Genomic DNA, 26,791 nt, shown 5'->3' with positions numbered 1-26,791 from the left:
GTGCTCTTACTGATGGAAGTATAAAGCAAAAAGCTGAGAGTGTAATCAAGGCTAATGGTGAACCAAATACCATGTAATAATAAATCAGCAAGAAAAAAAATAGATATAAAAGGAGATGTTTACTATTTCAATTTGAATACTATTAGAACAACTGTTTATATAAAATACAACACTGTACACACACAAAAAAAAAACCCCAAAACATTCTCTTCTTTCATGCAAAATAAAAACTAAAACTTCACCCAAGCCGCTGAATTTAGGGCTCTTTTGCAAGAAAAAAAAAATGCTTTTTTAATCATAGTATGTAGCAGTGTGGAGAACAATACACAATATGAACAAAGTACGTGGCAGAAAGACATCTGTATTTTATAAACAGGGACAAACGTTGTCAAACTCATAGCCTGCAGTAGCCCTGCTGCTTTATCTTTTAAAACTTACTACACTGGAGAAAATCCCCCAACTCCTACACGAAGAAGCTGCAGCACACTTAAGTTGGCTTTTCAGAGTTACTGAAACTTTTTTTCTTTATTCTGATAGAATATATTTTTTTGTTAACTGGTCTTTTACTTTCTAAAAAGATAGTACATGTGAAAAAAACAACTATAAGAAAACACCTCAACAGTTTGCCAAAGGATCAGCTACAAAACCTACTTGAAGAAACAAAACAACAAACAACTCATTCACTTCAATAGTTTTTCTGAAAAGCCCCAAGACAGGAGTTAGAACATATAATAGCTAGTAACAGGTAAATTCAAATAGGAGCTTCATTTCTAGTTTGTTTGGCTTTTTTTAATAACGTGAAGCCTGTATACGAAGAGTCAATAAAAAATGTTTAAGTGTATGACTTTTTCATCATGCCATTAAGAAAGATTAAACAAGCGTTAGACTATAGTTACAGTACCTTTGGATACTGTTTGACAGGAATCAGAACTCTTTCTGACAGCTTTATGTTTTTGTTGCTGATCACATCAAGGTATTTCTTTTCTTCATCTTCCTTCTTGCCTTCAGAACCCTGAAATTTTTCAATTTCTGAAAAACATTAAAAAAGAGAGCAATCAGTGACACCATATTTGTCATCCTCAGAAACTTTAAACTTACACACTGTAATACAGACTGTGCACTGAACACCTGTGCTGTTCGCACTCATGTGACATGTACTGTCATCTTTGAAGAAATGTGGACTGTCACCTCTGCCTCTCAGCGCTGGCGACAGTCCACAGGTTCTCCTCCACTAATTCTTCCCCACCTGAAACTGAAGCCGAATGAATTCAGTGGGAGATGGAACAGATGAGGCTTATGAATCGGTCTATCAGTCTTTTAGAGAGGATCACATCATCACAGCCTGATGCTATTTTGTACACGTGACCTGCGAGAATTAAGTCAGATTCTAATTGCAATGGCTAACTTTCAGTAAAAATAGTAAAGAACTGAAGAAACTTCTTGTTGTTACTGAGTTTCATTTCAAATGCATCAGAATTATTTAAAGGTTGTACAAAATAATAGAAGAAATAAAGTTAACTTGCACAAAAAGGTGCTTCATCAAAGAAATGCAGTAAGTAATTATAATATACATAATAATGATGGTATGTGTAACATCTGATAGAATTTACAAAAACAACCCCAAAATAAATTCAGGTTGTGTTGGAGGATTTTTAGTACAAAGGGGTCATCCTGTGAACACTCCAAGCACCGAAGAATTGCTAACAACTATGTAGGCTTTGTTAGTTTGAAGGCTATGTGAAAACATTGTAGCGATGTTAGAAATGCTGAGAACAACAAGATATGAGAAAGTGTGCTGAATTCAGCGTGCGAAATGTAGAACTTCACCCAGGATATAGGAGGGGTGATTGTCCGCGTGGACAGATGCTTTAAGCCAATTATAATATGTTGCTTACCGCATGCACAGCTCGTGCAACCAATCAGCAAATTGTCGGTGCGTGATGCGGAATCAGAACGTCTATAATAACTGAGCTATCTGTGCAATAAACTGGCATTAACCTGATCACATTGGTTGTTATGTTATTGTCCAAGCCTTCCGCGTCGACAAGGTTGAGTAGGTTTTTGCTCTTTGTTCCCTACAGCTCTATAAGCAACAGATAATAACGAATGATTGAATTTATTACCCTGCAAAGAATACCTAATGCAGTGCCAGAGAGCTCCCTGATACTACAGGTACTATTGAAAAAGCTGCATTTGCAGCAGTCTCATTATTAACAGCAAAGAAAATGGCAATGCTTATAAAGAGTTAATTATAATTGAATCATAGCTGTAAAGGGACAGCTGTGGCTATGAGAAACATGCAGTTTCAAGGCAGAGAAAACAAGCATGGAAAAAAGTAACACAGTGACAGAAATCTCTAACACATATACAAATTACTTTGACTTAAAACAAGCATTATGAAAAATGTACGTAAGGAAACAGCCCGCATCACAATTTGTTAATAAATGTTTATGCAGCCTCTTCTAGATCAAATAATTTATTTAAAGCCTGCAAGAGCAGACAGATCTCAAACGCCACTGTTATAAGCTCTTCTGAAACAACTCAGAGAACACACCTAAAGGAACTCACATGGGATACACCTTCCCTAATTTAACATTAAAAACTTATTTTAATAGTAACTAAAAGCACCAGGAAGAGAAGTTTCATTTCTATAAAATATCTTAATATGCCTGGAAAATATGTGGTATGTTGCATCCAGTGGGACAAACCATCAATTAAGCATGAGCTTAAAAAGCAATATTCTGTAGTAAAATACATAGTTAAAGCAGGTTAAACAGATGTGAAGTTCTTTTAAAATAGCTCCGACACAATTATACAAAGGTTTCTGCTTTTGGGGTACAGAGGGAAGAGAAAAAGGTGAACGATGGAAAGAAACGTGTTGTGTTGGAATGTAATGAAATGAAGGAATGAATTTCCCAGATCCATTGTGAACACTAATAAGTGAGTAATTCTCAAAAGCAAGCGAAAAAAGTGTGTATCTATTTGTACGTATATATTAAATTAGAATCATAGGATCCTAGAATCATTTCAGTCAAAAAAGGCCCTTAAGATCAAGTTCAACCGTTAAGATAACACTGGCAGGTCCACCACTAAACCATGTACCTAAACACCACAGCGTCATTTTTTTAAAATATCTCTACGGATGATGATTCAACCACTTTCTGGGAAGCCTGTTCCAATCCTTGACAAAACTTCTGGGAAACAAACTTTCAAATTAAACCTCTCCTGGCGCCACTTCAGTCCCAAAAGGTTTGAGATATCACCACGGAGTAACTATGATGCCCAGAGCGTCACGTTGAATGCCCGCAGTGGGAAGACATGATACAGACCCTTAAGACCACCTCCAAAGACTACCAACGTCATTAGAAAACAACGGCGGACCAAGAACATTCTGACTTTCTAGTAAGACTGGTGGCAAGAGGAGCTTTCTCAAAAGACAGAGGTGATACAATAAATCAATTCCCAGACCCCAACAAAATGGAGTAAATGGCTGTGTTTAACTGAAGTCGCCCTCCTTCCCCACGCTCCGTGTGTCACTCCACGACTATGCCTTCTCAACTTGCACAAAGTGTGCTTTGAGGCACAGATTCACACAATGGGTGAGGTGGGAAGGGACCTCCGGAGGTCATCTCGCCCAAGCTCCCCTGCTCAAGCAGAGTCGCCTACAGACGGTGGCCCAGGACCGCAGCCAGACAGCTTTGGAGTACCTCCAAGGAGGGAGACTCCACAAGCTGCCTGGCATGGCATATCTGTGCCAGTGCTCAGTCACCCTCACGGTAAAAAAGGGCTTCCTGATGTTCAGAGGGAACCTCCTGGGTTTCGGTTTGTGCCCAATGCCACTGCGCACCCCTGAAAAGAGCCTGGCTCTCTCTTCTTTGCGCTCACTCTTTGGCTACTGATATGCTTTGAAAATGATTTCCCCCAAAGTCTTCTCTTCTCCAGGCTGAACTGCCTGCAGGCAGCTTTCTCAGCCCTCCCTCACAGGAGAGGTGCTCCAGTCCCCTCATCATCCTGATGGACCTTTAGAGGACTCTCTCCACTATGTCCATCTCTCTCTTGTGCTGGGTGGGCAGCCCAGCACCGGACACAGTACTCCAGCTGTGGCCTCACCGGTGCTAAGCAGAGGGGGAACGACCACCTCCCTCCACCTGCAAGGACGGACAAGGAGTAAGAAATGCCTTGAGCTGCTTTATTTCTAAAACAGAACGTGGTGCTGCATCTGAACACTGAGACCTGGTGTCCAAATTGCTATGAAAAATACGGCAACGGGGTTCTGCTGGACAGGGGGGCGGTCGTGGGAGATGAGAGCTATCGGGGAAATTGTTGTTCCCCGAGGCCACGGCTTGTGTCTTCTGGGTGTGGTCCCCAAAAGCTCTGGGATGTCACCAGGGAGTCGTCGTGACGCCCGCAACATCAATCCTTTTGGGGCGTGGGGCAGCCCCGAAGGCCCACAGTGCTGTCCTCGTCCGCCGGGGATAGACGTCTGCAGCTGAGGGGACGAAGAACCCCTAGTCCTGCAGGCTCCCTTCTGAAGCCACAGAGAGGATCTGCCGGACAGGGACACCGGCAGGGCCCAGGGTGTTGCGCCTCACCTGCCGCCACCCCAGGCTCGGACTGCTGTTGATGAGAGGCCAGGAACCGCTTCCCGGCCTTCCCAGTTCCTGTCTGCACCTGGCGTAGAGGTGAGACACCACCCTGCCCTGACAGCAGCAGCATCCAAAGATGCCTCTGGTGTCACTCCTCTGCCCGGGGACAGTCCCTGCTGTTTGCGGCAGCACAAGCACAGCCCCGAGGCAGAGGGGGCAACTCTTGAGCGCTCCACTTCCACAGCTTTGCCGCTTCGTGCAGGTTGCATCTCCAGGGCACGTCATGAGTTTTGTATCTCTTTTGCTTGCAGTGCGAGATGGCGTTGGAAGAGGACGTGGCAGAAGACAACACCTCCTCCCCTGCTGCCAGCAACACTCAGGTGCCCCAGGCCACGGCAACCGATGCTGCGGAGAACCTACAATGCCCAATATGCTTGGACAGGATTAGCAACCAAGGCTCCATGGCCTGCTGCAGACACGTTTTCTGTTTTTCCTGCATATTCAACTGGGCGCGCATAAGATCTGTGTGCCCCATCTGTCAGGAGCCTTTCCACCACATCTACCGCAAGGTGGGACCCAGTAACTATGAGGTCTACCACATCGTGCAGGAGAACACCTCCGCCAGCCGGGCAGCAAGAAGGAGGAGATCTCGGGCCCGACCTGCGGAAAGGAGGCGGCGCCACTCCTCAGGCCGCCAGCGCCGCAGCTCCTCCAGCAGAGGCCGTGGCAGCGGCCATGCCGGGGCCTCAGACAGAGGCCAAAGCGGGACCCCGAGGCGGCACCGTGGTGGCCACAGCAGGGCTGAGCACGACCCCTCGAGCACCAGGAGACGGCAGCAGAGCAGGGCTCAGGACACTGCTCGTGACGAGGGCCGAGCTCCAAGGGCTGAACGGGACGCCCCGGCCTCCTCGCGGAGGGGCGAGCACCGTCAGCGGGGAGGCCGGGTTTCCTCCAGGGACCGCCAGGCCACACGGAGCCGGTCCCACAGGAGATCCCGCAGCACTCGCCGCCAAACACAGCGGGAGCCGCAAAGGAGGAGGGATCAACGGCAGGCCACACGGAGCCGATCCCAGCGGAGATCCCGCAGCACTCGCCGCCGAACACAGCCAGGGCACCAAAGGAGAAGGGATCGCGACGAGGGCCGAGCTCTCAGCCCTGAACGGCGAGTCTCAGCTTCTCCCGGAAGGAGCGACCGCCGTCAGCCACGAAGTCGCCTTCCCTCCACAGAACGGCGGGCCACCAGGAGCCGATCGCGGCGGAGGTCCCGCAGCTGAAAATCTACAGGGACTCTTACAAGGCCTTTTAGGGTTAGGATGATAATAGGATAGAAACTTGGGTGTTGGTTTTCTCATACTGTTCTATCTTACACTTGTCTATTAAAAGTTGGAGTGAACATTTCATACAGGTGTGCTTTTTCTCCTTCTGTTGCGTATCCCCGGTACCATCAAGGGAAGATGTTAGCGCTTTTTCTCCAGTCTGCCCTGCTACCAATGACGCCAACGGCGTATCAGAAAACCTCTTGTCCTTCCACATCACCCCTTTTCTCACAGTTCACCCCAAATACTCCCCAGAAGAACTTTTCCTGTTACCACTCTTCTCACAAGGCGGCACTGAGAAGTGAAGTCAATTTACGATTGCTCTGCTCTATGGCAAAGGGACCGCGCACAATGCCAGTCCAAGTTTAAGGGCTGGTAGCAAGCCTTTGAAATGCTTACTTTCTTCTCCCTCCTCCTCAGAGACTTGAAAAGTAACCCCCAAAGCCTTATGGAGAAATTTGACCCCGTACAGAGCCTCACGTTGAATGCCCGCAGTGGGAAGACATGTTACAGACCCTTAAGACCACCTCCAAAGACTACCAACGTCATTACAAAACAACGGCGGACCAAGAACATTCTGACTTTCTAGTAAGACTGGTGGCAAGAGGAGCTTTCTCAAAAGACAGAGGTGATACAATAAATCAATTCCCAGACCCCAACAAAATGGAGTAAATGGCTGTGTTTAACTGAAGTCGCCCTCCTTCCCCATGCTCCGTGTGTCACTCCACGACTATGCCTTCTCAACTTGCACAAAGTGTGCTTTCAGGCACAGATTCACACAATGGGTGAGGTGGGAAGGGACCTCCGGAGGTCATCTCGCCCAAGCTCCCCTGCTCAAGCAGAGTCGCCTACAGACGGTGGCCCAGGACCGCAGCCAGACAGCTTTGGAGTACCTCCAAGGAGGGAGACTCCACAAGCTGCCTGGCATGGCATATCTGTGCCAGTGCTCAGTCACCCTCACGGTAAAAAAGGGCTTCCTGATGTTCAGAGGGAACCTCCTGGGTTTCGGTTTGTGCCCAATGCCACTGCGCACCCCTGAAAAGAGCCTGGCTCTCTCTTCTTTGCGCTCACTCTTTGGCTACTGATATGCTTTGAAAATGATTTCCCCCAAAGTCTTCTCTTCTCCAGGCTGAACTGCCTGCAGGCAGCTTTCTCAGCCCTCCCTCACAGGAGAGGTGCTCCAGTCCCCTCATCATCCTGATGGACCTTTAGAGGACTCCCTCCACTATGTCCATCTCTCTCTTGTGCTGGGTGGGCAGCCCAGCACCGGACACAGTACTCCAGCTGTGGCCTCACCGGTGCTAAGCAGAGGGGGAACGACCACCTCCCTCCACCTGCAAGGACGGACAAGGAGTAAGAAATGCCTTGAGCTGCTTTATTTCTAAAACAGAACGTGGTGCTGCATCTGAACACTGAGACCTGGTGTCCAAATTGCTATGAAAAATACGGCAACGGGGTTCTGCTGGACAGGGGGGCGGTCGCGGGAGATGAGAGCTATCGGGGAAATTGTTGTTCCCCGAGGCCACGGCTTGTGTCTTCTGGGTGTGGTCCCCAAAAGCTCTGGGATGTCACCAGGGAGTCGTCGTGACGCCCGCGACATCAATCCTTTTGGGGCGTGGGGCAACCCCGAAGGCCCACAGTGCTGTCCTCGTCCGCCGGGGATAGACGTCTGCAGCTGAGGGGACGAAGAACCCCTAGTTCTGCAGGCTCCCTTCTGAAGCCACAGAGAGGATCTGCCGGACAGGGACACCGGCAGGGCCCAGGGTGTTGGGCCTCACCTGCCGCCACCCCAGGCTCGGACTGCTGTTGATGAGAGGCCAGGAACCGCTTCCCGGCCTTCCCAGTTCCTGTCTGCACCTGGCGTAGAGGTGAGACACCACCCTGCCCTGACAGCAGCAGCATCCAAAGATGCCTCTGGTGTCACTCCTCTGCCCGGGGACAGTCCCTGCTGTTTGCGGCAGCACAAGCACAGCCCCGAGGCAGAGGGGGCAACTCTTGAGCGCTCCACTTCCACAGCTTTGCCGCTTCGTGCAGGTTGCATCTCCAGGGCAGCTCATGAGTTTTGTATCTCTTTTGCTTGCAGTGCGAGATGGCGTTGGAAGAGGACGTGGCAGAAGACAACACCTCCTCCCCTGCTGCCAGCAACACTCAGGTGCCCCAGGCCACGGCCACAGATGCTGCGGAGAACCTACAATGCCCAATATGCTTGGACAGGATTAGCAACCAAGGCTCCATGGCCTGCTGCAGACACGTTTTCTGTTTTTCCTGCATATTCAACTGGGCGCGCATAAGATCTGTGTGCCCCATCTGTCAGGAGCCTTTCCACCACATCTACCGCAAGGTGGGACCCAGTAACTATGAGGTCTACCACATCGTGCAGGAGAACACCTCCGCCAGCCGGGCAGCAAGAAGGAGGAGATCTCGGGCCCGACCTGCGGAAAGGAGGCGGCGCCACTCCTCAGGCCGCCAGCGCCGCAGCTCCTCCAGCAGAGGCCGTGGCAGCGGCCATGCCGGGGCCTCAGACAGAGGCCAAAGCGGGACCCCGAGGCGGCACCGTGGTGGCCACAGCAGGGCTGAGCACGACCCCTCGAGCACCAGGAGACGGCAGCAGAGCAGGGCTCAGGACACTGCTCGTGACGAGGGCCGAGCTCCAAGGGCTGAACGGGACGCCCCGGCCTCCTCGCGGAGGGGCGAGCACCGTCAGCGGGGAGGCCGGGTTTCCTCCAGGGACCGCCAGGCCACACAAAGCCGGTCCCACAGGAGATCCCGCAGCACTCGCCGCCAAACACAGCGGGAACCAACAAGAAGGGGGGATCAACGGCAGACTACAAGGAGCCGATCCCAGTGGAGATCCCGCAGCACTCGCCGCCAAACACAGCGGGAGCCGCAACGGAGGAGGGATCAACGGCAGGCCACACGGAGCCGATCCCAGCGGAGATCCCGCAGCACTCGCCGCCAAACACAGCGGGAACCGCAAAGGAGGAGGGATCAACGGCAGGCCACACGGAGCCGATCCCAGCGGAGATCCCGCAGCACTCGCCGCCAAACACAGCGGGAACCGCAAAGGAGGAGGGATCAACGGCAGGCCACACGGAGCCGATCCCAGCGGAGATCCCGCAGCACTCGCCGCCGAACACAGCCAGGGCACCAAAGGAGAAGGGATCGCGACGAGGGCCGAGCTCTCAGCCCTGAACGGCGAGTCTCAGCCTCTCCCGGAAGGAGCGACCGCCGTCAGCCACGAAGTTGCCTTCCCTCCACAGAACGGTGGGCCACCAGGAGCCGATCGCGGCGGAGGTCCCGCAGCTGAAAATCTACAGGGACTCTTACAAGGCCTTTTAGGGTTAGGATGATAATAGGATAGAAACTTGGGTGTTGGTTTTCTCATACTGTTCTATCTTACACTTGTCTATTAAAAGTTGGAGTGAACATTTCATACAGGTGTGCTTTTTCTCCTTCTGTTGTGTATCCACAGTACCATCAAGGGAAGATGTTAGCGCTTTTTCTCCAGTCTGCCCTGCTACCAATGACGCCAACGGCGTATCAGAAAACCTCTTGTCCTTCCACATCACCCCTTTTCTCACAGTTCACCCCAAATACTCCCCAGAAGAACTTTTCCTGTTACCACTCTTCTCACAAGGCGGCACTGAGAAGTGAAGTCAATTTACGATTGCTCTGCTCTATGGCAAAGGGACCGTGCACAATGCCAGTCCAAGTTTAAGGGCTGGTAGCAAGCCTTTGAAATGCTTACTTTCTTCTCCCTCCTCCTCAGAGACTTGAAAAGTAACCCCCAAAGCCTTATGGAGAAATTTGACCCCGTACAGAGCCTCACGTTGAATGCCCGCAGTGGGAAGACATGTTACAGACCCTTAAGACCACCTCCAAAGACTACCAACGTCATTAGAAAACAACGGCGGACCAAGAACATTCTGACTTTCTAGTAAGACTGGTGGCAAGAGGAGCTTTCTCAAAAGACAGAGGTGATACAATAAATCAATTCCCAGACCCCAACAAAATGGAGTAAATGGCTGTGTTTAACTGAAGTCGCCCTCCTTCCCCATGCTCCGTGTGTCACTCCACGACTATGCCTTCTCAACTTGCACAAAGTGTGCTTTCAGGCACAGATTCACACAATGGGTGAGGTGGGAAGGGACCTCCGGAGGTCATCTCGCCCAAGCTCCCCTGCTCAAGCAGAGTCGCCTACAGACGGTGGCCCAGGACCGCAGCCAGACAGCTTTGGAGTACCTCCAAGGAGGGAGACTCCACAAGCTGCCTGGCATGGCATATCTGTGCCAGTGCTCAGTCACCCTCACGGTAAAAAAGGGCTTCCTGATGTTCAGAGGGAACCTCCTGGGTTTCGGTTTGTGCCCAATGCCACTGCGCACCCCTGAAAAGAGCCTGGCTCTCTCTTCTTTGCGCTCACTCTTTGGCTACTGATATGCTTTGAAAATGATTTCCCCCAAAGTCTTCTCTTCTCCAGGCTGAACTGCCTGCAGGCAGCTTTCTCAGCCCTCCCTCACAGGAGAGGTGCTCCAGTCCCCTCATCATCCTGATGGACCTTTAGAGGACTCTCTCCACTATGTCCATCTCTCTCTTGTGCTGGGTGGGCAGCCCAGCACCGGACACAGTACTCCAGCTGTGGCCTCACCGGTGCTAAGCAGAGGGGGAACGACCACCTCCCTCCACCTGCAAGGACGGACAAGGAGTAAGAAATGCCTTGAGCTGCTTTATTTCTAAAACAGAACGTGGTGCTGCATCTGAACACTGAGACCTGGTGTCCAAATTGCTATGAAAAATACGGCAACGGGGTTCTGCTGGACAGGGGGGCGGTCGCGGGAGATGAGAGCTATCGGGGAAATTGTTGTTCCCCGAGGCCACGGCTTGTGTCTTCTGGGTGTGGTCCCCAAAAGCTCTGGGATGTCACCAGGGAGTCGTCGTGACGCCCGCAACATCAATCCTTTTGGGGCGTGGGGCAGCCCCGAAGGCCCACAGTGCTGTCCTCGTCCGCCGGGGATAGACGTCTGCAGCTGAGGGGACGAAGAACCCCTAGTCCTGCAGGCTCCCTTCTGAAGCCACAGAGAGGATCTGCCGGACAGGGACACCGGCAGGGCCCAGGGTGTTGGGCCTCACCGGCCGCCACCCCAGGCTCGGACTGCTGTTGATGAGAGGCCAGGAACCGCTTCCCGGCCTTCCCAGTTCCTGTCTGCACCTGGCGTAGAGGTGAGACACCACCCTGCCCTGACAGCAGCAGCATCCAAAGATGCCTCTGGTGTCAATCCTCTGCCCGGGGACAGTCCCTGCTGTTTGCGGCAGCACAAGCACAGCCCCGAGGCAGAGGGGGCAACTCTTGAGCGCTCCACTTCCACAGCTTTGCCGCTTCGTGCAGGTTCCATCTCCAGGGCAGCTCATGAGTTTTGTATCTCTTTTGCTTGCAGTGCGAGATGGCGTTGGAAGAGGACGTGGCAGAAGACAACACCTCCTCCCCTGCTGCCAGCAACACTCAGGTGCCCCAGGCCACGGCAACCGATGCTGCGGAGAACCTACAATGCCCAATATGCTTGGACAGGATTAGCAACCAAGGCTCCATGGCCTGCTGCAGACACGTTTTCTGTTTTCCCTGCATATTCAACTGGGCGCGCATAAGATCTGTGTGCCCCATCTGTCAGGAGCCTTTCCACCACATCTACCGCAAGGTGGGACCCAGTAACTATGAGGTCTACCACATCGTGCAGGAGAACACCTCCGCCAGCCGGGCAGCAAGAAGGAGGAGATCTCGGGCCCGACCTGCGGAAAGGAGGCGGCGCCACTCCTCAGGCCGCCAGCGCCGCAGCTCCTCCAGCAGAGGCCGTGGCAGCAGCCATGCCGGGGCCTCAGACAGAGGCCAAAGCGGGACCCCGAGGCGGCACCGTGGTGGCCACAGCAGGGCTGAGCACGACCCCTCGAGCACCAGGAGACGGCAGCAGAGCAGGGCTCAGGACACTGCTCGTGACGAGGGCCGAGCTCCAAGGGCTGAACGGGACGCCCCGGCCTCCTCACGGAGGGGCGAGCACCGTCAGCGGGGAGGCCGGGTTTCCTCCAGGGACCGCCAGGCCACACGGAGCCGGTCCCACAGGAGATCCCGCAGCACTCGCCGCCAAACACAGCGGGAACCAACAAGAAGGGGGGATCAACGGCAGACTACAAGGAGCCGATCCCAGAGGAGATCCCGCAGCACTCGCCGCCAAACACAGCGGGAGCCGCAAAGGAGGAGGGATCAACGGCAGGCCACACGGAGCCGATCCCAGCGGAGATCCCGCAGCACTCGCCGCCAAACACAGCGGGAACCGCAAAGGAGGAGGGATCAACGGCAGGCCACACGGAGCCGATCCCAGCGGAGATCCCGCAGCACTCGCCGCCGAACACAGCCAGGGCACCAAAGGAGAAGGGATCGCGACGAGGGCCGAGCTCTCAGCCCTGAACGGCGAGTCTCAGCTTCTCCCGGAAGGAGCGACCGCCGTCAGCCACGAAGTCGCCTTCCCTCCACAGAACGGCGGGCCACCAGGAGCCGATCGCGGCGGAGGTCCCGCAGCTGAAAATCTACAGGGACTCTTACAAGGCCTTTTAGGGTTAGGATGATAATAGGATAGAAACTTGGGTGTTGGTTTTCTCATACTGTTCTATCTTACACTTGTCTATTAAAAGTTGGAGTGAACATTTCATAGAGGTGTGCTTTTTCTCCTTCTGTTGCGTATCCCCGGTACCATCAAGGGAAGATGTTAGCGCTTTTTCTCCAGTCTGCCCTGCTACCAATGACGCCAACGGCGTATCAGAAAACCTCTTGTCCTTCCACATCACCCCTTTTCTCACAGTTCACCCCAAATACTCCCCAGAAGAACTTTTCCTGTTACCACTCTTCTCACAAGGCGGCACTGAGAAGTGAAGTCAATTTACGATTGCTCTGCTCTATGGCAAAGGGACCGCGCACAATGCCAGTCCAAGTTTAAGGGCTGGTAGCAAGCCTTTGAAATGCTTACTTTCTTCTCCCTCCTCCTCAGAGACTTGAAAAGTAACCCCCAAAGCCTTATGGAGAAATTTGACCCCGTACAGAGCCTCACGTTGAATGCCCGCAGTGGGAAGACATGTTACAGACCCTTAAGACCACCTCCAAAGACTACCAACGTCATTAGAAAACAACGGCGGACCAAGAACATTCTGACTTTCTAGTAAGACTGGTGGCAAGAGGAGCTTTCTCAAAAGACAGAGGTGATACAATAAATCAATTCCCAGAGCCCAACAAAATGGAGTAAATGGCTGTGTTTAACTGAAGTCGCCCTCCTTCCCCATGCTCCGTGTGTCACTCCACGACTATGCCTTCTCAACTTGCACAAAGTGTGCTTTGAGGCACAGATTCACACAATGGGTGAGGTGGGAAGGGACCTCCGGAGGTCATCTCGCCCAAGCTCCCCTGCTCAAGCAGAGTCGCCTACAGACGGTGGCCCAGGACCGCAGCCAGACAGCTTTGGAGTACCTCCAAGGAGGGAGACTCCACAAGCTGCCTGGCATGGCATATCTGTGCCAGTGCTCAGTCACCCTCACGGTAAAAAAGGGCTTCCTGATGTTCAGAGGGAACCTCCTGGGTTTCGGTTTGTGCCCAATGCCACTGCGCACCCCTGAAAAGAGCCTGGCTCTCTCTTCTTTGCGCTCACTCTTTGGCTACTGATATGCTTTGAAAATGATTTCCCCCAAAGTCTTCTCTTCTCCAGGCTGAACTGCCTGCAGGCAGCTTTCTCAGCCCTCCCTCACAGGAGAGGTGCTCCAGTCCCCTCATCATCCTGATGGACCTTTAGAGGACTCCCTCCACGATGTCCATCTCTCTCTTGTGCTGGGTGGGCAGCCCAGCACCAGACACAGTACTCCAGCTGTGGCCTCACCGGTGCTAAGCAGAGGGGGAACGACCACCTCCCTCCACCTGCAAGGACGGACAAGGAGTAAGAAATGCCTTGAGCTGCTTTATTTCTAAAACAGAACGTGGTGCTGCATCTGAACACTGAGACCTGGTGTCCAAATTGCTATGAAAAATACGGCAACGGGGTTCTGCTGGACAGGGGGGCGGTCGTGGGAGATGAGAGCTATCGGGGAAATTGTTGTTCCCCGAGGCCACGGCTTGTGTCTTCTGGGTGTGGTCCCCAAAAGCTCTGGGATGTCACCAGGGAGTCGTCGTGACGCCCGCAACATCAATCCTTTTGGGGCGTGGGGCAGCCCCGAAGGCCCACAGTGCTGTCCTCGTCCGCCGGGGATAGACGTCTGCAGCTGAGGGGACGAAGAACCCCTAGTTCTGCAGGTTCCCTTCTGAAGCCACAGAGAGGATCTGCCGGACAGGGACACCGGCAGGGCCCAGGGTGTTGGGCCTCACCTGCCGCCACCCCAGGCTCGGACTGCTGTTGATGAGAGGCCAGGAACCGCTTCCCGGCCTTCCCAGTTCCTGTCTGCACCTGGCGTAGAGGTGAGACACCACCCTGCCCTGACAGCAGCAACATCCAAAGATGCCTCTGGTGTCACTCCTCTGCCCGGGGACAGTCCCTGCTGTTTGCGGCAGCACAAGCACAGCCCCGAGGCAGAGGGGGCAACTCTTGAGCGCTCCACTTCCACAGCTTTGCCGCTTCGTGCAGGTTGCATCTCCAGGGCAGGTCATGAGTTTTGTATCTCTTTTGCTTGCAGTGCGAGATGGCGTTGGAAGAGGACGTGGCAGAAGACAACACCTCCTCCCCTGCTGCCAGCAACATTCAGGTGCCCCAGGCCACGGCCACAGATGCTGCGGAGAACCTACAATGCCCAATATGCTTGGACAGGATTAGCAACCAAGGCTCCATGGCCTGCTGCAGACACGTTTTCTGTTTTTCCTGCATATTCAACTGGGCGCGCATAAGATCTGTGTGCCCCATCTGTCAGGAGCCTTTCCACCACATCTACCGCAAGGTGGGACCCAGTAACTATGAGGTCTACCACATCGTGCAGGAGAACACCTCCGCCAGCCGGGCAGCAAGAAGGAGGAGATCTCGGGCCCGACCTGCGGAAAGGAGGCGGCGCCACTCCTCAGGCCGCCAGCGCCGCAGCTCCTCCAGCAGAGGCCGTGGCAGCGGCCATGCCGGGGCCTCAGACAGAGGCCAAAGCGGGACCCCGAGGCGGCACCGTGGTGGCCACAGCAGGGCTGAGCACGACCCCTCGAGCACCAGGAGACGGCAGCAGAGCAGGGCTCAGGACACTGCTCGTGACGAGGGCCGAGCTCCAAGGGCTGAACGGGACGCCCCGGCCTCCTCGCGGAGGGGCGAGCACCGTCAGCGGGGAGGCCGGGTTTCCTCCAGGGACCGCCAGGCCACACAAAGCCGGTCCCACAGGAGATCCCGCAGCACTCGCCGCCAAACACAGCGGGAACCAACAAGAAGGGGGGATCAACGGCAGACTACAAGGAGCCGATCCCAGCGGAGATCCCGCAGCACTCGCCGCCAAACACAGCGGGAGCCGCAAAGGAGGAGGGATCAACGGCAGGCCACACGGAGCCGATCCCAGCGGAGATCCCGCAGCACTCACCGCCAAACACAGCGGGAACCGCAAAGGAGGAGGGATCAACGGCAGGCCACACGGAGCCGATCCCAGCGGAGATCCCGCAGCACTCGCCGCCAAACACAGCCAGGGCACCAAAGGAGAAGGGATCGCGACGAGGGCCGAGCTCTCAGCCCTGAACGGCGAGTCTCAGCCTCTCCCGGAAGGAGCGACCGCCGTCAGCCACGAAGTCGCCTTCCCTCCACAGAACGGTGGGCCACCAGGAGCCGATCGCGGCGGAGGTCCCGCAGCTGAAAATCTACAGGGACTCTTACAAGGCCTTTTAGGGTTAGGATGATAATAGGATAGAAACTTGGGTGTTGGTTTTCTCATACTGTTCTATCTTACACTTGTCTATTAAAAGTTGGAGTGAACATTTCATAGAGGTGTGCTTTTTCTCCTTCTGTTGTGTATCCACGGTACCATCAAGGGAAGATGCTAGCGCTTTTTCTCCAGTCTGCCCTGCTACCAATGACGCCAACGGCGTATCAGAAAACCTCTTGTCCTTCCACATCACCCCTTTTCTCACAGTTCACCCCAAATACTCCCCAGAAGAACTTTTCCTGTTACCACTCTTCTCACAAGGCGGCACTGAGAAGTGAAGTCAATTTACGATTGCTCTGCTCTATGGCAAAGGGACCGCGCACAATGCCAGTCCAAGTTTAAGGGCTGGTAGCAAGCCTTTGAAATGCTTACTTTCTTCTCCCTCCTCCTCAGAGACTTGAAAAGTAACCCCCAAAGCCTTATGGAGAAATTTGACCCCGTACAGAGCCTCACGTTGAATGCCCGCAGTGGGAAGACATGTTACAGACCCTTAAGACCACCTCCAAAGACTACCAACGTCATTAGAAAACAACGGCGGACCAAGAACATTCTGACTTTCTAGTAAGACTGGTGGCAAGAGGAGCTTTCTCAAAAGACAGAGGTGATACAATAAATCAATTCCCAGACCCCAACAAAATGGAGTAAATGGCTGTGTTTAACTGAAGTCGCCCTCCTTCCCCATGCTCCGTGTGTCACTCCACGACTATGCCTTCTCAACTTGCACAAAGTGTGCTTTCAGGCACAGATTCACACAATGGGTGAGGTGGGAAGGGACCTCCGGAGGTCATCTCGCCCAAGCTCCCCTGCTCAAGCAGAGTCGCCTACAGACGGTGGCCCAGGACCGCAGCCAGACAGCTTTGGAGTACCTCCAAGGAGGGAGACTCCACAAGCTGCCTGGCATGGCATATCTGTGCCAGTGCTCAGTCACCCTCACGGTAAAAAAGGGCTTCCTGATGTTCAGAGGGAACCTCCTGGGTTTCGGTTTGTGCCCAATGCCACTGCGCACCCCTGAAAAGAGCCTGGCTCTCTCTTCTTTGCGCTCACTCTTTGGCTACTGATATGCTTTGAAAATGATTTCCCCCAAAGTCTTCTCTTCTCCAGGCTGAACTGCCTGCAGGCAGCTTTCTCAGCCCTCCCTCACAGGAGAGGTGCTCCAGTCCCCTCATCATCCTGATGGACCTTTAGAGGACTCTCTCCACTATGTCCATCTCTCTCTTGTGCTGGGTGGGCAGCCCAGCACCGGACACAGTACTCCAGCTGTGGCCTCACCGGTGCTAAGCAGAGGGGGAACGACCACCTCCCTCCACCTGCAAGGACGGACAAGGAGTAAGAAATGCCTTGAGCTGCTTTATTTCTAAAACAGAACGTGGTGCTGCATCTGAACACTGAGACCTGGTGTCCAAATTGCTATGAAAAATACGGCAACGGGGTTCTGCTGGACAGGGGGGCGGTCGCGGGAGATGAGAGCTATCGGGGAAATTGTTGTTCCCCGAGGCCACGGCTTGTGTCTTCTGGGTGTGGTCCCCAAAAGCTCTGGGATGTCACCAGGGAGTCGTCGTGACGCCCGCGACATCAATCCTTTTGGGGCGTGGGGCAGCCCCGAAGGCCCACAGTGCTGTCCTCGTCCGCCGGGGATAGACGTCTGCAGCTGAGGGGACGAAGAACCCCTAGTCCTGCAGGCTCCCTTCTGAAGCCACAGAGAGGATCTGCCGGACAGGGACACCGGCAGGGCCCAGGGTGTTGGGCCTCACCGGCCGCCACCCCAGGCTCGGACTGCTGTTGATGAGAGGCCAGGAACCGCTTCCCAGCCTTCCCAGTTCCTGTCTGCACCTGGCGTAGAGGTGAGACACCACCCTGCCCTGACAGCAGCAACATCCAAAGATGCCTCTGGTGTCAATCCTCTGCCCGGGGACAGTCCCTGCTGTTTGCGGCAGCACAAGCACAGCCCCGAGGCAGAGGGGGCAACTCTTGAGCGCTCCACTTCCACAGCTTTGCCGCTTCGTGCAGGTTGCATCTCCAGGGCAGGTCATGAGTTTTGTATCTCTTTTGCTTGCAGTGCGAGATGGCGTTGGAAGAGGACGTGGCAGAAGACAACACCTCCTCCCCTGCTGCCAGCAACACTCAGGTGCCCCAGGCCACGGCCACAGATGCTGCGGAGAACCTACAATGCCCAATATGCTTGGACAGGATTAGCAACCAAGGCTCCATGGCCTGCTGCAGACACGTTTTCTGTTTTTCCTGCATATTCAACTGGGCGCGCATAAGATCTGTGTGCCCCATCTGTCAGGAGCCTTTCCACCACATCTACCGCAAGGTGGGACCCAGTAACTATGAGGTCTACCACATCGTGCAGGAGAACACCTCCGCCAGCCGGGCAGCAAGAAGGAGGAGATCTCGGGCCCGACCTGCGGAAAGGAGGCGGCGCCACTCCTCAGGCCGCCAGCGCCGCAGCTCCTCCAGCAGAGGCCGTGGCAGCGGCCATGCCGGGGCCTCAGACAGAGGCCAAAGCGGGACCCCGAGGCGGCACCGTGGGGCCACAGCAGGGCTGAGCACGACCCCTCGAGCACCAGGAGACGGCAGCAGAGCAGGGCTCAGGACACTGCTCGTGACGAGGGCCGAGCTCCAAGGGCTGAACGGGACGCCCCGGCCTCCTCGCGGAGGGGCGAGCACCGTCAGCGGGGAGGCCGGCTTTCCTCCAGGGACCGCCAGGCCACACAAAGCCGGTCCCACAGGAGATCCCGCAGCACTCGCCGCCAAACACAGCGGGAACCAACAAGAAGAGGGGATCAACGGCAGACTACAAGGAGCCGATCCCAGTGGAGATCCCGCAGCACTCGCCGCCAAACACAGCGGGAGCCGCAACGGAGGAGGGATCAACGGCAGGCCACACGGAGCCGATCCCAGCGGAGATCCCGCAGCACTCGCCGCCAAACACAGCGGGAACCGCAAAGGAGGAGGGATCAACGGCAGGCCACACGGAGCCGATCCCAGCGGAGATCCCGCAGCACTCGCCGCCAAACACAGCCAGGGCACCAAAGGAGAAGGGATCGCGACGAGGGCCGAGCTCTCAGCCCTGAACGGCGAGTCTCAGCCTCTCCCGGAAGGAGCGACCGCCGTCAGCCACGAAGTCGCCTTCCCTCCACAGAACGGCGGGCCACCAGGAGCCGATCGCGGCGGAGGTCCCACAGCTGAAAATCTACAGGGACTCTTACAAGGCCTTTTAGGGTTAGGATGATAATAGGATAGAAACTTGGGTGTTGGTTTTCTCATACTGTTCTATCTTACACTTGTCTATTAAAAGTTGGAGTGAACATTTCATAGAGGTGTGCTTTTTCTCCTTCTGTTGCGGATCCCCGGTACCATCAAGGGAAGATGTTAGCGCTTTTTCTCCAGTCTGCCCTGCTACCAATGACGCCAACGGCGTATCAGAAAACCTCTTGTCCTTCCACATCACCCCTTTTCTCACAGTTCACCCCAAATACTCCCCAGAAGAACTTTTCCTGTTACCACTCTTCTCACAAGGCGGCACTGAGAAGTGAAGTCAATTTACGATTGCTCTGCTCTATGGCAAAGGGACCGTGCACAATGCCAGTCCAAGTTTAAGGGCTGGTAGCAAGCCTTTGAAATGCTTACTTTCTTCTCCCTCCTCCTCAGAGACTTGAAAAGTAACCCCCAAAGCCTTATGGAGAAATTTGACCCCGTACAGAGCCTCACGTTGAATGCCCGCAGTGGGAAGACATGTTACAGACCCTTAAGACCACCTCCAAAGACTACCAACGTCATTAGAAAACAACGGCAGACCAAGAACATTCTGACTTTCTAGTAAGACTGGTGGCAAGAGGAGCTTTCTCAAAAGACAGAGGTGATACAATAAATCAATTCCCAGAGCCCAACAAAATGGAGTAAATGGCTGTGTTTAACTGAAGTCGCCCTCCTTCCCCATGCTCCGTGTGTCACTCCACGACTATGCCTTCTCAACTTGCACAAAGTGTGCTTTGAGGCACAGATTCACACAATGGGTGAGGTGGGAAGGGACCTCCGGAGGTCATCTCGCCCAAGCTCCCCTGCTCAAGCAGAGTCGCCTACAGACGGTGGCCCAGGACCGCAGCCAGACAGCTTTGGAGTACCTCCAAGGAGGGAGACTCCACAAGCTGCCTGGCATGGCATATCTGTGCCAGTGCTCAGTCACCCTCACGGTAAAAAAGGGCTTCCTGATGTTCAGAGGGAACCTCCTGGGTTTCGGTTTGTGCCCAATGCCACTGCGCACCCCTGAAAAGAGCCTGGCTCTCTCTTCTTTGCGCTCACTCTTTGGCTACTGATATGCTTTGAAAATGATTTCCCCCAAAGTCTTCTCTTCTCCAGGCTGAACTGCCTGCAGGCAGCTTTCTCAGCCCTCCCTCACAGGAGAGGTGCTCCAGTCCCCTCATCATCCTGATGGACCTTTAGAGGACTCCCTCCACTATGTCCATCTCTCTCTTGTGCTGGGTGGGCAGCCCAGCACCGGACACAGTACTCCAGCTGTGGCCTCACCGGTGCTAAGCAGAGGGGGAACGACCACCTCCCTCCACCTGCAAGGACGGACAAGGAGTAAGAAATGCCTTGAGCTGCTTTATTTCTAAAACAGAACGTGGTGCTGCATCTGAACACTGAGAACTGGTGTCCAAATTGCTATGAAAAATACGGCAACGGGGTTCTGCTGGACAGGGGGGCGGTCGCGGGAGATGAGAGCTATCGGGGAAATTGTTGTTCCCCGAGGCCACGGCTTGTGTCTTCTGGGTGTGGTCCCCAAAAGCTCTGGGATGTCACCAGGGAGTCGTCGTGACGCCCGCGACATCAATCCTTTTGGGGCGTGGGGCAACCCCGAAGGCCCACAGTGCTGTCCTCGTCCGCCGGGGATAGACGTCTGCAGCTGAGGGGACGAAGAACCCCTAGTTCTGCAGGCTCCCTTCTGAAGCCACAGAGAGGATCTGCCGGACAGGGACACCGGCAGGGCCCAGGGTGTTGGGCCTCACCTGCCGCCACCCCAGGCTCGGACTGCTGTTGATGAGAGGCCAGGAACCGCTTCCCGGCCTTCCCAGTTCCTGTCTGCACCTGGCGTAGAGGTGAGACACCACCCTGCCCTGACAGCAGCAGCATCCAAAGATGCCTCTGGTGTCACTCCTCTGCCCGGGGACAGTCCCTGCTGTTTGCGGCAGCACAAGCACAGCCCCGAGGCAGAGGGGGCAACTCTTGAGCGCTCCACTTCCACAGCTTTGCCGCTTCGTGCAGGTTGCATCTCCAGGGCAGCTCATGAGTTTTGTATCTCTTTTGCTTGCAGTGCGAGATGGCGTTGGAAGAGGACGTGGCAGAAGACAACACCTCCTCCCCTGCTGCCAGCAACACTCAGGTGCCCCAGGCCACGGCCACAGATGCTGCGGAGAACCTACAATGCCCAATATGCTTGGACAGGATTAGCAACCAAGGCTCCATGGCCTGCTGCAGACACGTTTTCTGTTTTTCCTGCATATTCAACTGGGCGCGCATAAGATCTGTGTGCCCCATCTGTCAGGAGCCTTTCCACCACATCTACCGCAAGGTGGGACCCAGTAACTATGAGGTCTACCACATCGTGCAGGAGAACACCTCCGCCAGCCGGGCAGCAAGAAGGAGGAGATCTCGGGCCCGACCTGCGGAAAGGAGGCGGCGCCACTCCTCAGGCCGCCAGCGCCGCAGCTCCTCCAGCAGAGGCCGTGGCAGCGGCCATGCCGGGGCCTCAGACAGAGGCCAAAGCGGGACCCCGAGGCGGCACCGTGGTGGCCACAGCAGGGCTGAGCACGACCCCTCGAGCACCAGGAGACGGCAGCAGAGCAGGGCTCAGGACACTGCTCGTGACGAGGGCCGAGCTCCAAGGGCTGAACGGGACGCCCCGGCCTCCTCGCGGAGGGGCGAGCACCGTCAGCGGGGAGGCCGGGTTTCCTCCAGGGACCGCCAGGCCACACAAAGCCGGTCCCACAGGAGATCCCGCAGCACTCGCCGCCAAACACAGCGGGAACCAACAAGAAGGGGGGATCAACGGCAGACTACAAGGAGCCGATCCCAGTGGAGATCCCGCAGCACTCGCCGCCAAACACAGCGGGAGCCGCAACGGAGGAGGGATCAACGGCAGGCCACACGGAGCCGATCCCAGCGGAGATCCCGCAGCACTCGCCGCCAAACACAGCGGGAACCGCAAAGGAGGAGGGATCAACGGCAGGCCACACGGAGCCGATCCCAGCGGAGATCCCGCAGCACTCGCCGCCAAACACAGCGGGAACCGCAAAGGAGGAGGGATCAACGGCAGGCCACACGGAGCCGATCCCAGCGGAGATCCCGCAGCACTCGCCGCCGAACACAGCCAGGGCACCAAAGGAGAAGGGATCGCGACGAGGGCCGAGCTCTCAGCCCTGAACGGCGAGTCTCAGCCTCTCCCGGAAGGAGCGACCGCCGTCAGCCACGAAGTTGCCTTCCCTCCACAGAACGGTGGGCCACCAGGAGCCGATCGCGGCGGAGGTCCCGCAGCTGAAAATCTACAGGGACTCTTACAAGGCCTTTTAGGGTTAGGATGATAATAGGATAGAAACTTGGGTGTTGGTTTTCTCATACTGTTCTATCTTACACTTGTCTATTAAAAGTTGGAGTGAACATTTCATACAGGTGTGCTTTTTCTCCTTCTGTTGTGTATCCACAGTACCATCAAGGGAAGATGTTAGCGCTTTTTCTCCAGTCTGCCCTGCTACCAATGACGCCAACGGCGTATCAGAAAACCTCTTGTCCTTCCACATCACCCCTTTTCTCACAGTTCACCCCAAATACTCCCCAGAAGAACTTTTCCTGTTACCACTCTTCTCACAAGGCGGCACTGAGAAGTGAAGTCAATTTACGATTGCTCTGCTCTATGGCAAAGGGACCGTGCACAATGCCAGTCCAAGTTTAAGGGCTGGTAGCAAGCCTTTGAAATGCTTACTTTCTTCTCCCTCCTCCTCAGAGACTTGAAAAGTAACCCCCAAAGCCTTATGGAGAAATTTGACCCCGTACAGAGCCTCACGTTGAATGCCCGCAGTGGGAAGACATGTTACAGACCCTTAAGACCACCTCCAAAGACTACCAACGTCATTAGAAAACAACGGCGGACCAAGAACATTCTGACTTTCTAGTAAGACTGGTGGCAAGAGGAGCTTTCTCAAAAGACAGAGGTGATACAATAAATCAATTCCCAGACCCCAACAAAATGGAGTAAATGGCTGTGTTTAACTGAAGTCGCCCTCCTTCCCCATGCTCCGTGTGTCACTCCACGACTATGCCTTCTCAACTTGCACAAAGTGTGCTTTCAGGCACAGATTCACACAATGGGTGAGGTGGGAAGGGACCTCCGGAGGTCATCTCGCCCAAGCTCCCCTGCTCAAGCAGAGTCGCCTACAGACGGTGGCCCAGGACCGCAGCCAGACAGCTTTGGAGTACCTCCAAGGAGGGAGACTCCACAAGCTGCCTGGCATGGCATATCTGTGCCAGTGCTCAGTCACCCTCACGGTAAAAAAGGGCTTCCTGATGTTCAGAGGGAACCTCCTGGGTTTCGGTTTGTGCCCAATGCCACTGCGCACCCCTGAAAAGAGCCTGGCTCTCTCTTCTTTGCGCTCACTCTTTGGCTACTGATATGCTTTGAAAATGATTTCCCCCAAAGTCTTCTCTTCTCCAGGCTGAACTGCCTGCAGGCAGCTTTCTCAGCCCTCCCTCACAGGAGAGGTGCTCCAGTCCCCTCATCATCCTGATGGACCTTTAGAGGACTCTCTCCACTATGTCCATCTCTCTCTTGTGCTGGGTGGGCAGCCCAGCACCGGACACAGTACTCCAGCTGTGGCCTCACCGGTGCTAAGCAGAGGGGGAACGACCACCTCCCTCCACCTGCAAGGACGGACAAGGAGTAAGAAATGCCTTGAGCTGCTTTATTTCTAAAACAGAACGTGGTGCTGCATCTGAACACTGAGACCTGGTGTCCAAATTGCTATGAAAAATACGGCAACGGGGTTCTGCTGGACAGGGGGGCGGTCGCGGGAGATGAGAGCTATCGGGGAAATTGTTGTTCCCCGAGGCCACGGCTTGTGTCTTCTGGGTGTGGTCCCCAAAAGCTCTGGGATGTCACCAGGGAGTCGTCGTGACGCCCGCAACATCAATCCTTTTGGGGCGTGGGGCAGCCCCGAAGGCCCACAGTGCTGTCCTCGTCCGCCGGGGATAGACGTCTGCAGCTGAGGGGACGAAGAACCCCTAGTCCTGCAGGCTCCCTTCTGAAGCCACAGAGAGGATCTGCCGGACAGGGACACCGGCAGGGCCCAGGGTGTTGGGCCTCACCGGCCGCCACCCCAGGCTCGGACTGCTGTTGATGAGAGGCCAGGAACCGCTTCCCGGCCTTCCCAGTTCCTGTCTGCACCTGGCGTAGAGGTGAGACACCACCCTGCCCTGACAGCAGCAACATCCAAAGATGCCTCTGGTGTCAATCCTCTGCCCGGGGACAGTCCCTGCTGTTTGCGGCAGCACAAGCACAGCCCCGAGGCAGAGGGGGCAACTCTTGAGCGCTCCACTTCCACAGCTTTGCCGCTTCGTGCAGGTTCCATCTCCAGGGCAGCTCATGAGTTTTGTATCTCTTTTGCTTGCAGTGCGAGATGGCGTTGGAAGAGGACGTGGCAGAAGACAACACCTCCTCCCCTGCTGCCAGCAACACTCAGGTGCCCCAGGCCACGGCAACCGATGCTGCGGAGAACCTACAATGCCCAATATGCTTGGACAGGATTAGCAACCAAGGCTCCATGGCCTGCTGCAGACACGTTTTCTGTTTTCCCTGCATATTCAACTGGGCGCGCATAAGATCTGTGTGCCCCATCTGTCAGGAGCCTTTCCACCACATCTACCGCAAGGTGGGACCCAGTAACTATGAGGTCTACCACATCGTGCAGGAGAACACCTCCGCCAGCCGGGCAGCAAGAAGGAGGAGATCTCGGGCCCGACCTGCGGAAAGGAGGCGGCGCCACTCCTCAGGCCGCCAGCGCCGCAGCTCCTCCAGCAGAGGCCGTGGCAGCAGCCATGCCGGGGCCTCAGACAGAGGCCAAAGCGGGACCCCGAGGCGGCACCGTGGTGGCCACAGCAGGGCTGAGCACGACCCCTCGAGGACCAGGAGACGGCAGCAGAGCAGGGCTCAGGACACTGCTCGTGACGAGGGCCGAGCTCCAAGGGCTGAACGGGACGCCCCGGCCTCCTCACGGAGGGGCGAGCACCGTCAGCGGGGAGGCCGGGTTTCCTCCAGGGACCGCCAGGCCACACGGAGCCGGTCCCACAGGAGATCCCGCAGCACTCGCCGCCAAACACAGCGGGAGCCGCAAAGGAGGAGGGATCAACGGCAGGCCACACGGAGCCGATCCCAGCGGAGATCCCGCAGCACTCGCCGCCAAACACAGCGGGAACCGCAAAGGAGGAGGGATCAACGGCAGGCCACACGGAGCCGATCCCAGCGGAGATCCCGCAGCACTCGCCGCCGAACACAGCCAGGGCACCAAAGGAGAAGGGATCGCGACGAGGGCCGAGCTCTCAGCCCTGAACGGCGAGTCTCAGCTTCTCCCGGAAGGAGCGACCGCCGTCAGCCACGAAGTCGCCTTCCCTCCACAGAACGGCGGGCCACCAGGAGCCGATCGCGGCGGAGGTCCCGCAGCTGAAAATCTACAGGGACTCTTACAAGGCCTTTTAGGGTTAGGATGATAATAGGATAGAAACTTGGGTGTTGGTTTTCTCATACTGTTCTATCTTACACTTGTCTATTAAAAGTTGGAGTGAACATTTCATAGAGGTGTGCTTTTTCTCCTTCTGTTGCGTATCCCCGGTACCATCAAGGGAAGATGTTAGCGCTTTTTCTCCAGTCTGCCCTGCTACCAATGACGCCAACGGCGTATCAGAAAACCTCTTGTCCTTCCACATCACCCCTTTTCTCACAGTTCACCCCAAATACTCCCCAGAAGAACTTTTCCTGTTACCACTCTTCTCACAAGGCGGCACTGAGAAGTGAAGTCAATTTACGATTGCTCTGCTCTATGGCAAAGGGACCGCGCACAATGCCAGTCCAAGTTTAAGGGCTGGTAGCAAGCCTTTGAAATGCTTACTTTCTTCTCCCTCCTCCTCAGAGACTTGAAAAGTAACCCCCAAAGCCTTATGGAGAAATTTGACCCCGTACAGAGCCTCACGTTGAATGCCCGCAGTGGGAAGACATGTTACAGACCCTTAAGACCACCTCCAAAGACTACCAACGTCATTAGAAAACAACGGCGGACCAAGAACATTCTGACTTTCTAGTAAGACTGGTGGCAAGAGGAGCTTTCTCAAAAGACAGAGGTGATACAATAAATCAATTCCCAGAGCCCAACAAAATGGAGTAAATGGCTGTGTTTAACTGAAGTCGCCCTCCTTCCCCATGCTCCGTGTGTCACTCCACGACTATGCCTTCTCAACTTGCACAAAGTGTGCTTTGAGGCACAGATTCACACAATGGGTGAGGTGGGAAGGGACCTCCGGAGGTCATCTCGCCCAAGCTCCCCTGCTCAAGCAGAGTCGCCTACAGACGGTGGCCCAGGACCGCAGCCAGACAGCTTTGGAGTACCTCCAAGGAGGGAGACTCCACAAGCTGCCTGGCATGGCATATCTGTGCCAGTGCTCAGTCACCCTCACGGTAAAAAAGGGCTTCCTGATGTTCAGAGGGAACCTCCTGGGTTTCGGTTTGTGCCCAATGCCACTGCGCACCCCTGAAAAGAGCCTGGCTCTCTCTTCTTTGCGCTCACTCTTTGGCTACTGATATGCTTTGAAAATGATTTCCCCCAAAGTCTTCTCTTCTCCAGGCTGAACTGCCTGCAGGCAGCTTTCTCAGCCCTCCCTCACAGGAGAGGTGCTCCAGTCCCCTCATCATCCTGATGGACCTTTAGAGGACTCCCTCCACGATGT

General features: G+C 55.0%; 1 protein-coding gene across 2 annotated transcripts in view; it reads right to left on the bottom strand.

Moving 5' to 3' along the window:
* Positions 1-26,791, bottom strand: part of KHDRBS2 (KH RNA binding domain containing, signal transduction associated 2) — a 614,534-nt gene that overhangs the window by 314,663 nt on the left and 273,080 nt on the right. For both annotated transcript variants that reach the window (XR_012586331.1, XM_074581525.1), the window contains exon 2: positions 902-1,029. Coding sequence is in view for 1 of the 2 variants with exons in the window: in XM_074581525.1 (XP_074437626.1) it covers positions 902-1,029 (128 nt within the window). In the remaining variant the exon portion in view is untranslated. The remainder of the gene's footprint in view (positions 1-901; positions 1,030-26,791) is intronic.

The sequence above is a fragment of the Larus michahellis genome, chromosome 3, assembly GCF_964199755.1.
Source record: "Larus michahellis chromosome 3, bLarMic1.1, whole genome shotgun sequence".
Taxonomy (NCBI): Eukaryota; Metazoa; Chordata; class Aves; order Charadriiformes; family Laridae; genus Larus; species Larus michahellis.
Note: the sequence above shows the minus strand (reverse complement) of the source record. Positions and strands in the feature narration are given on the sequence as shown.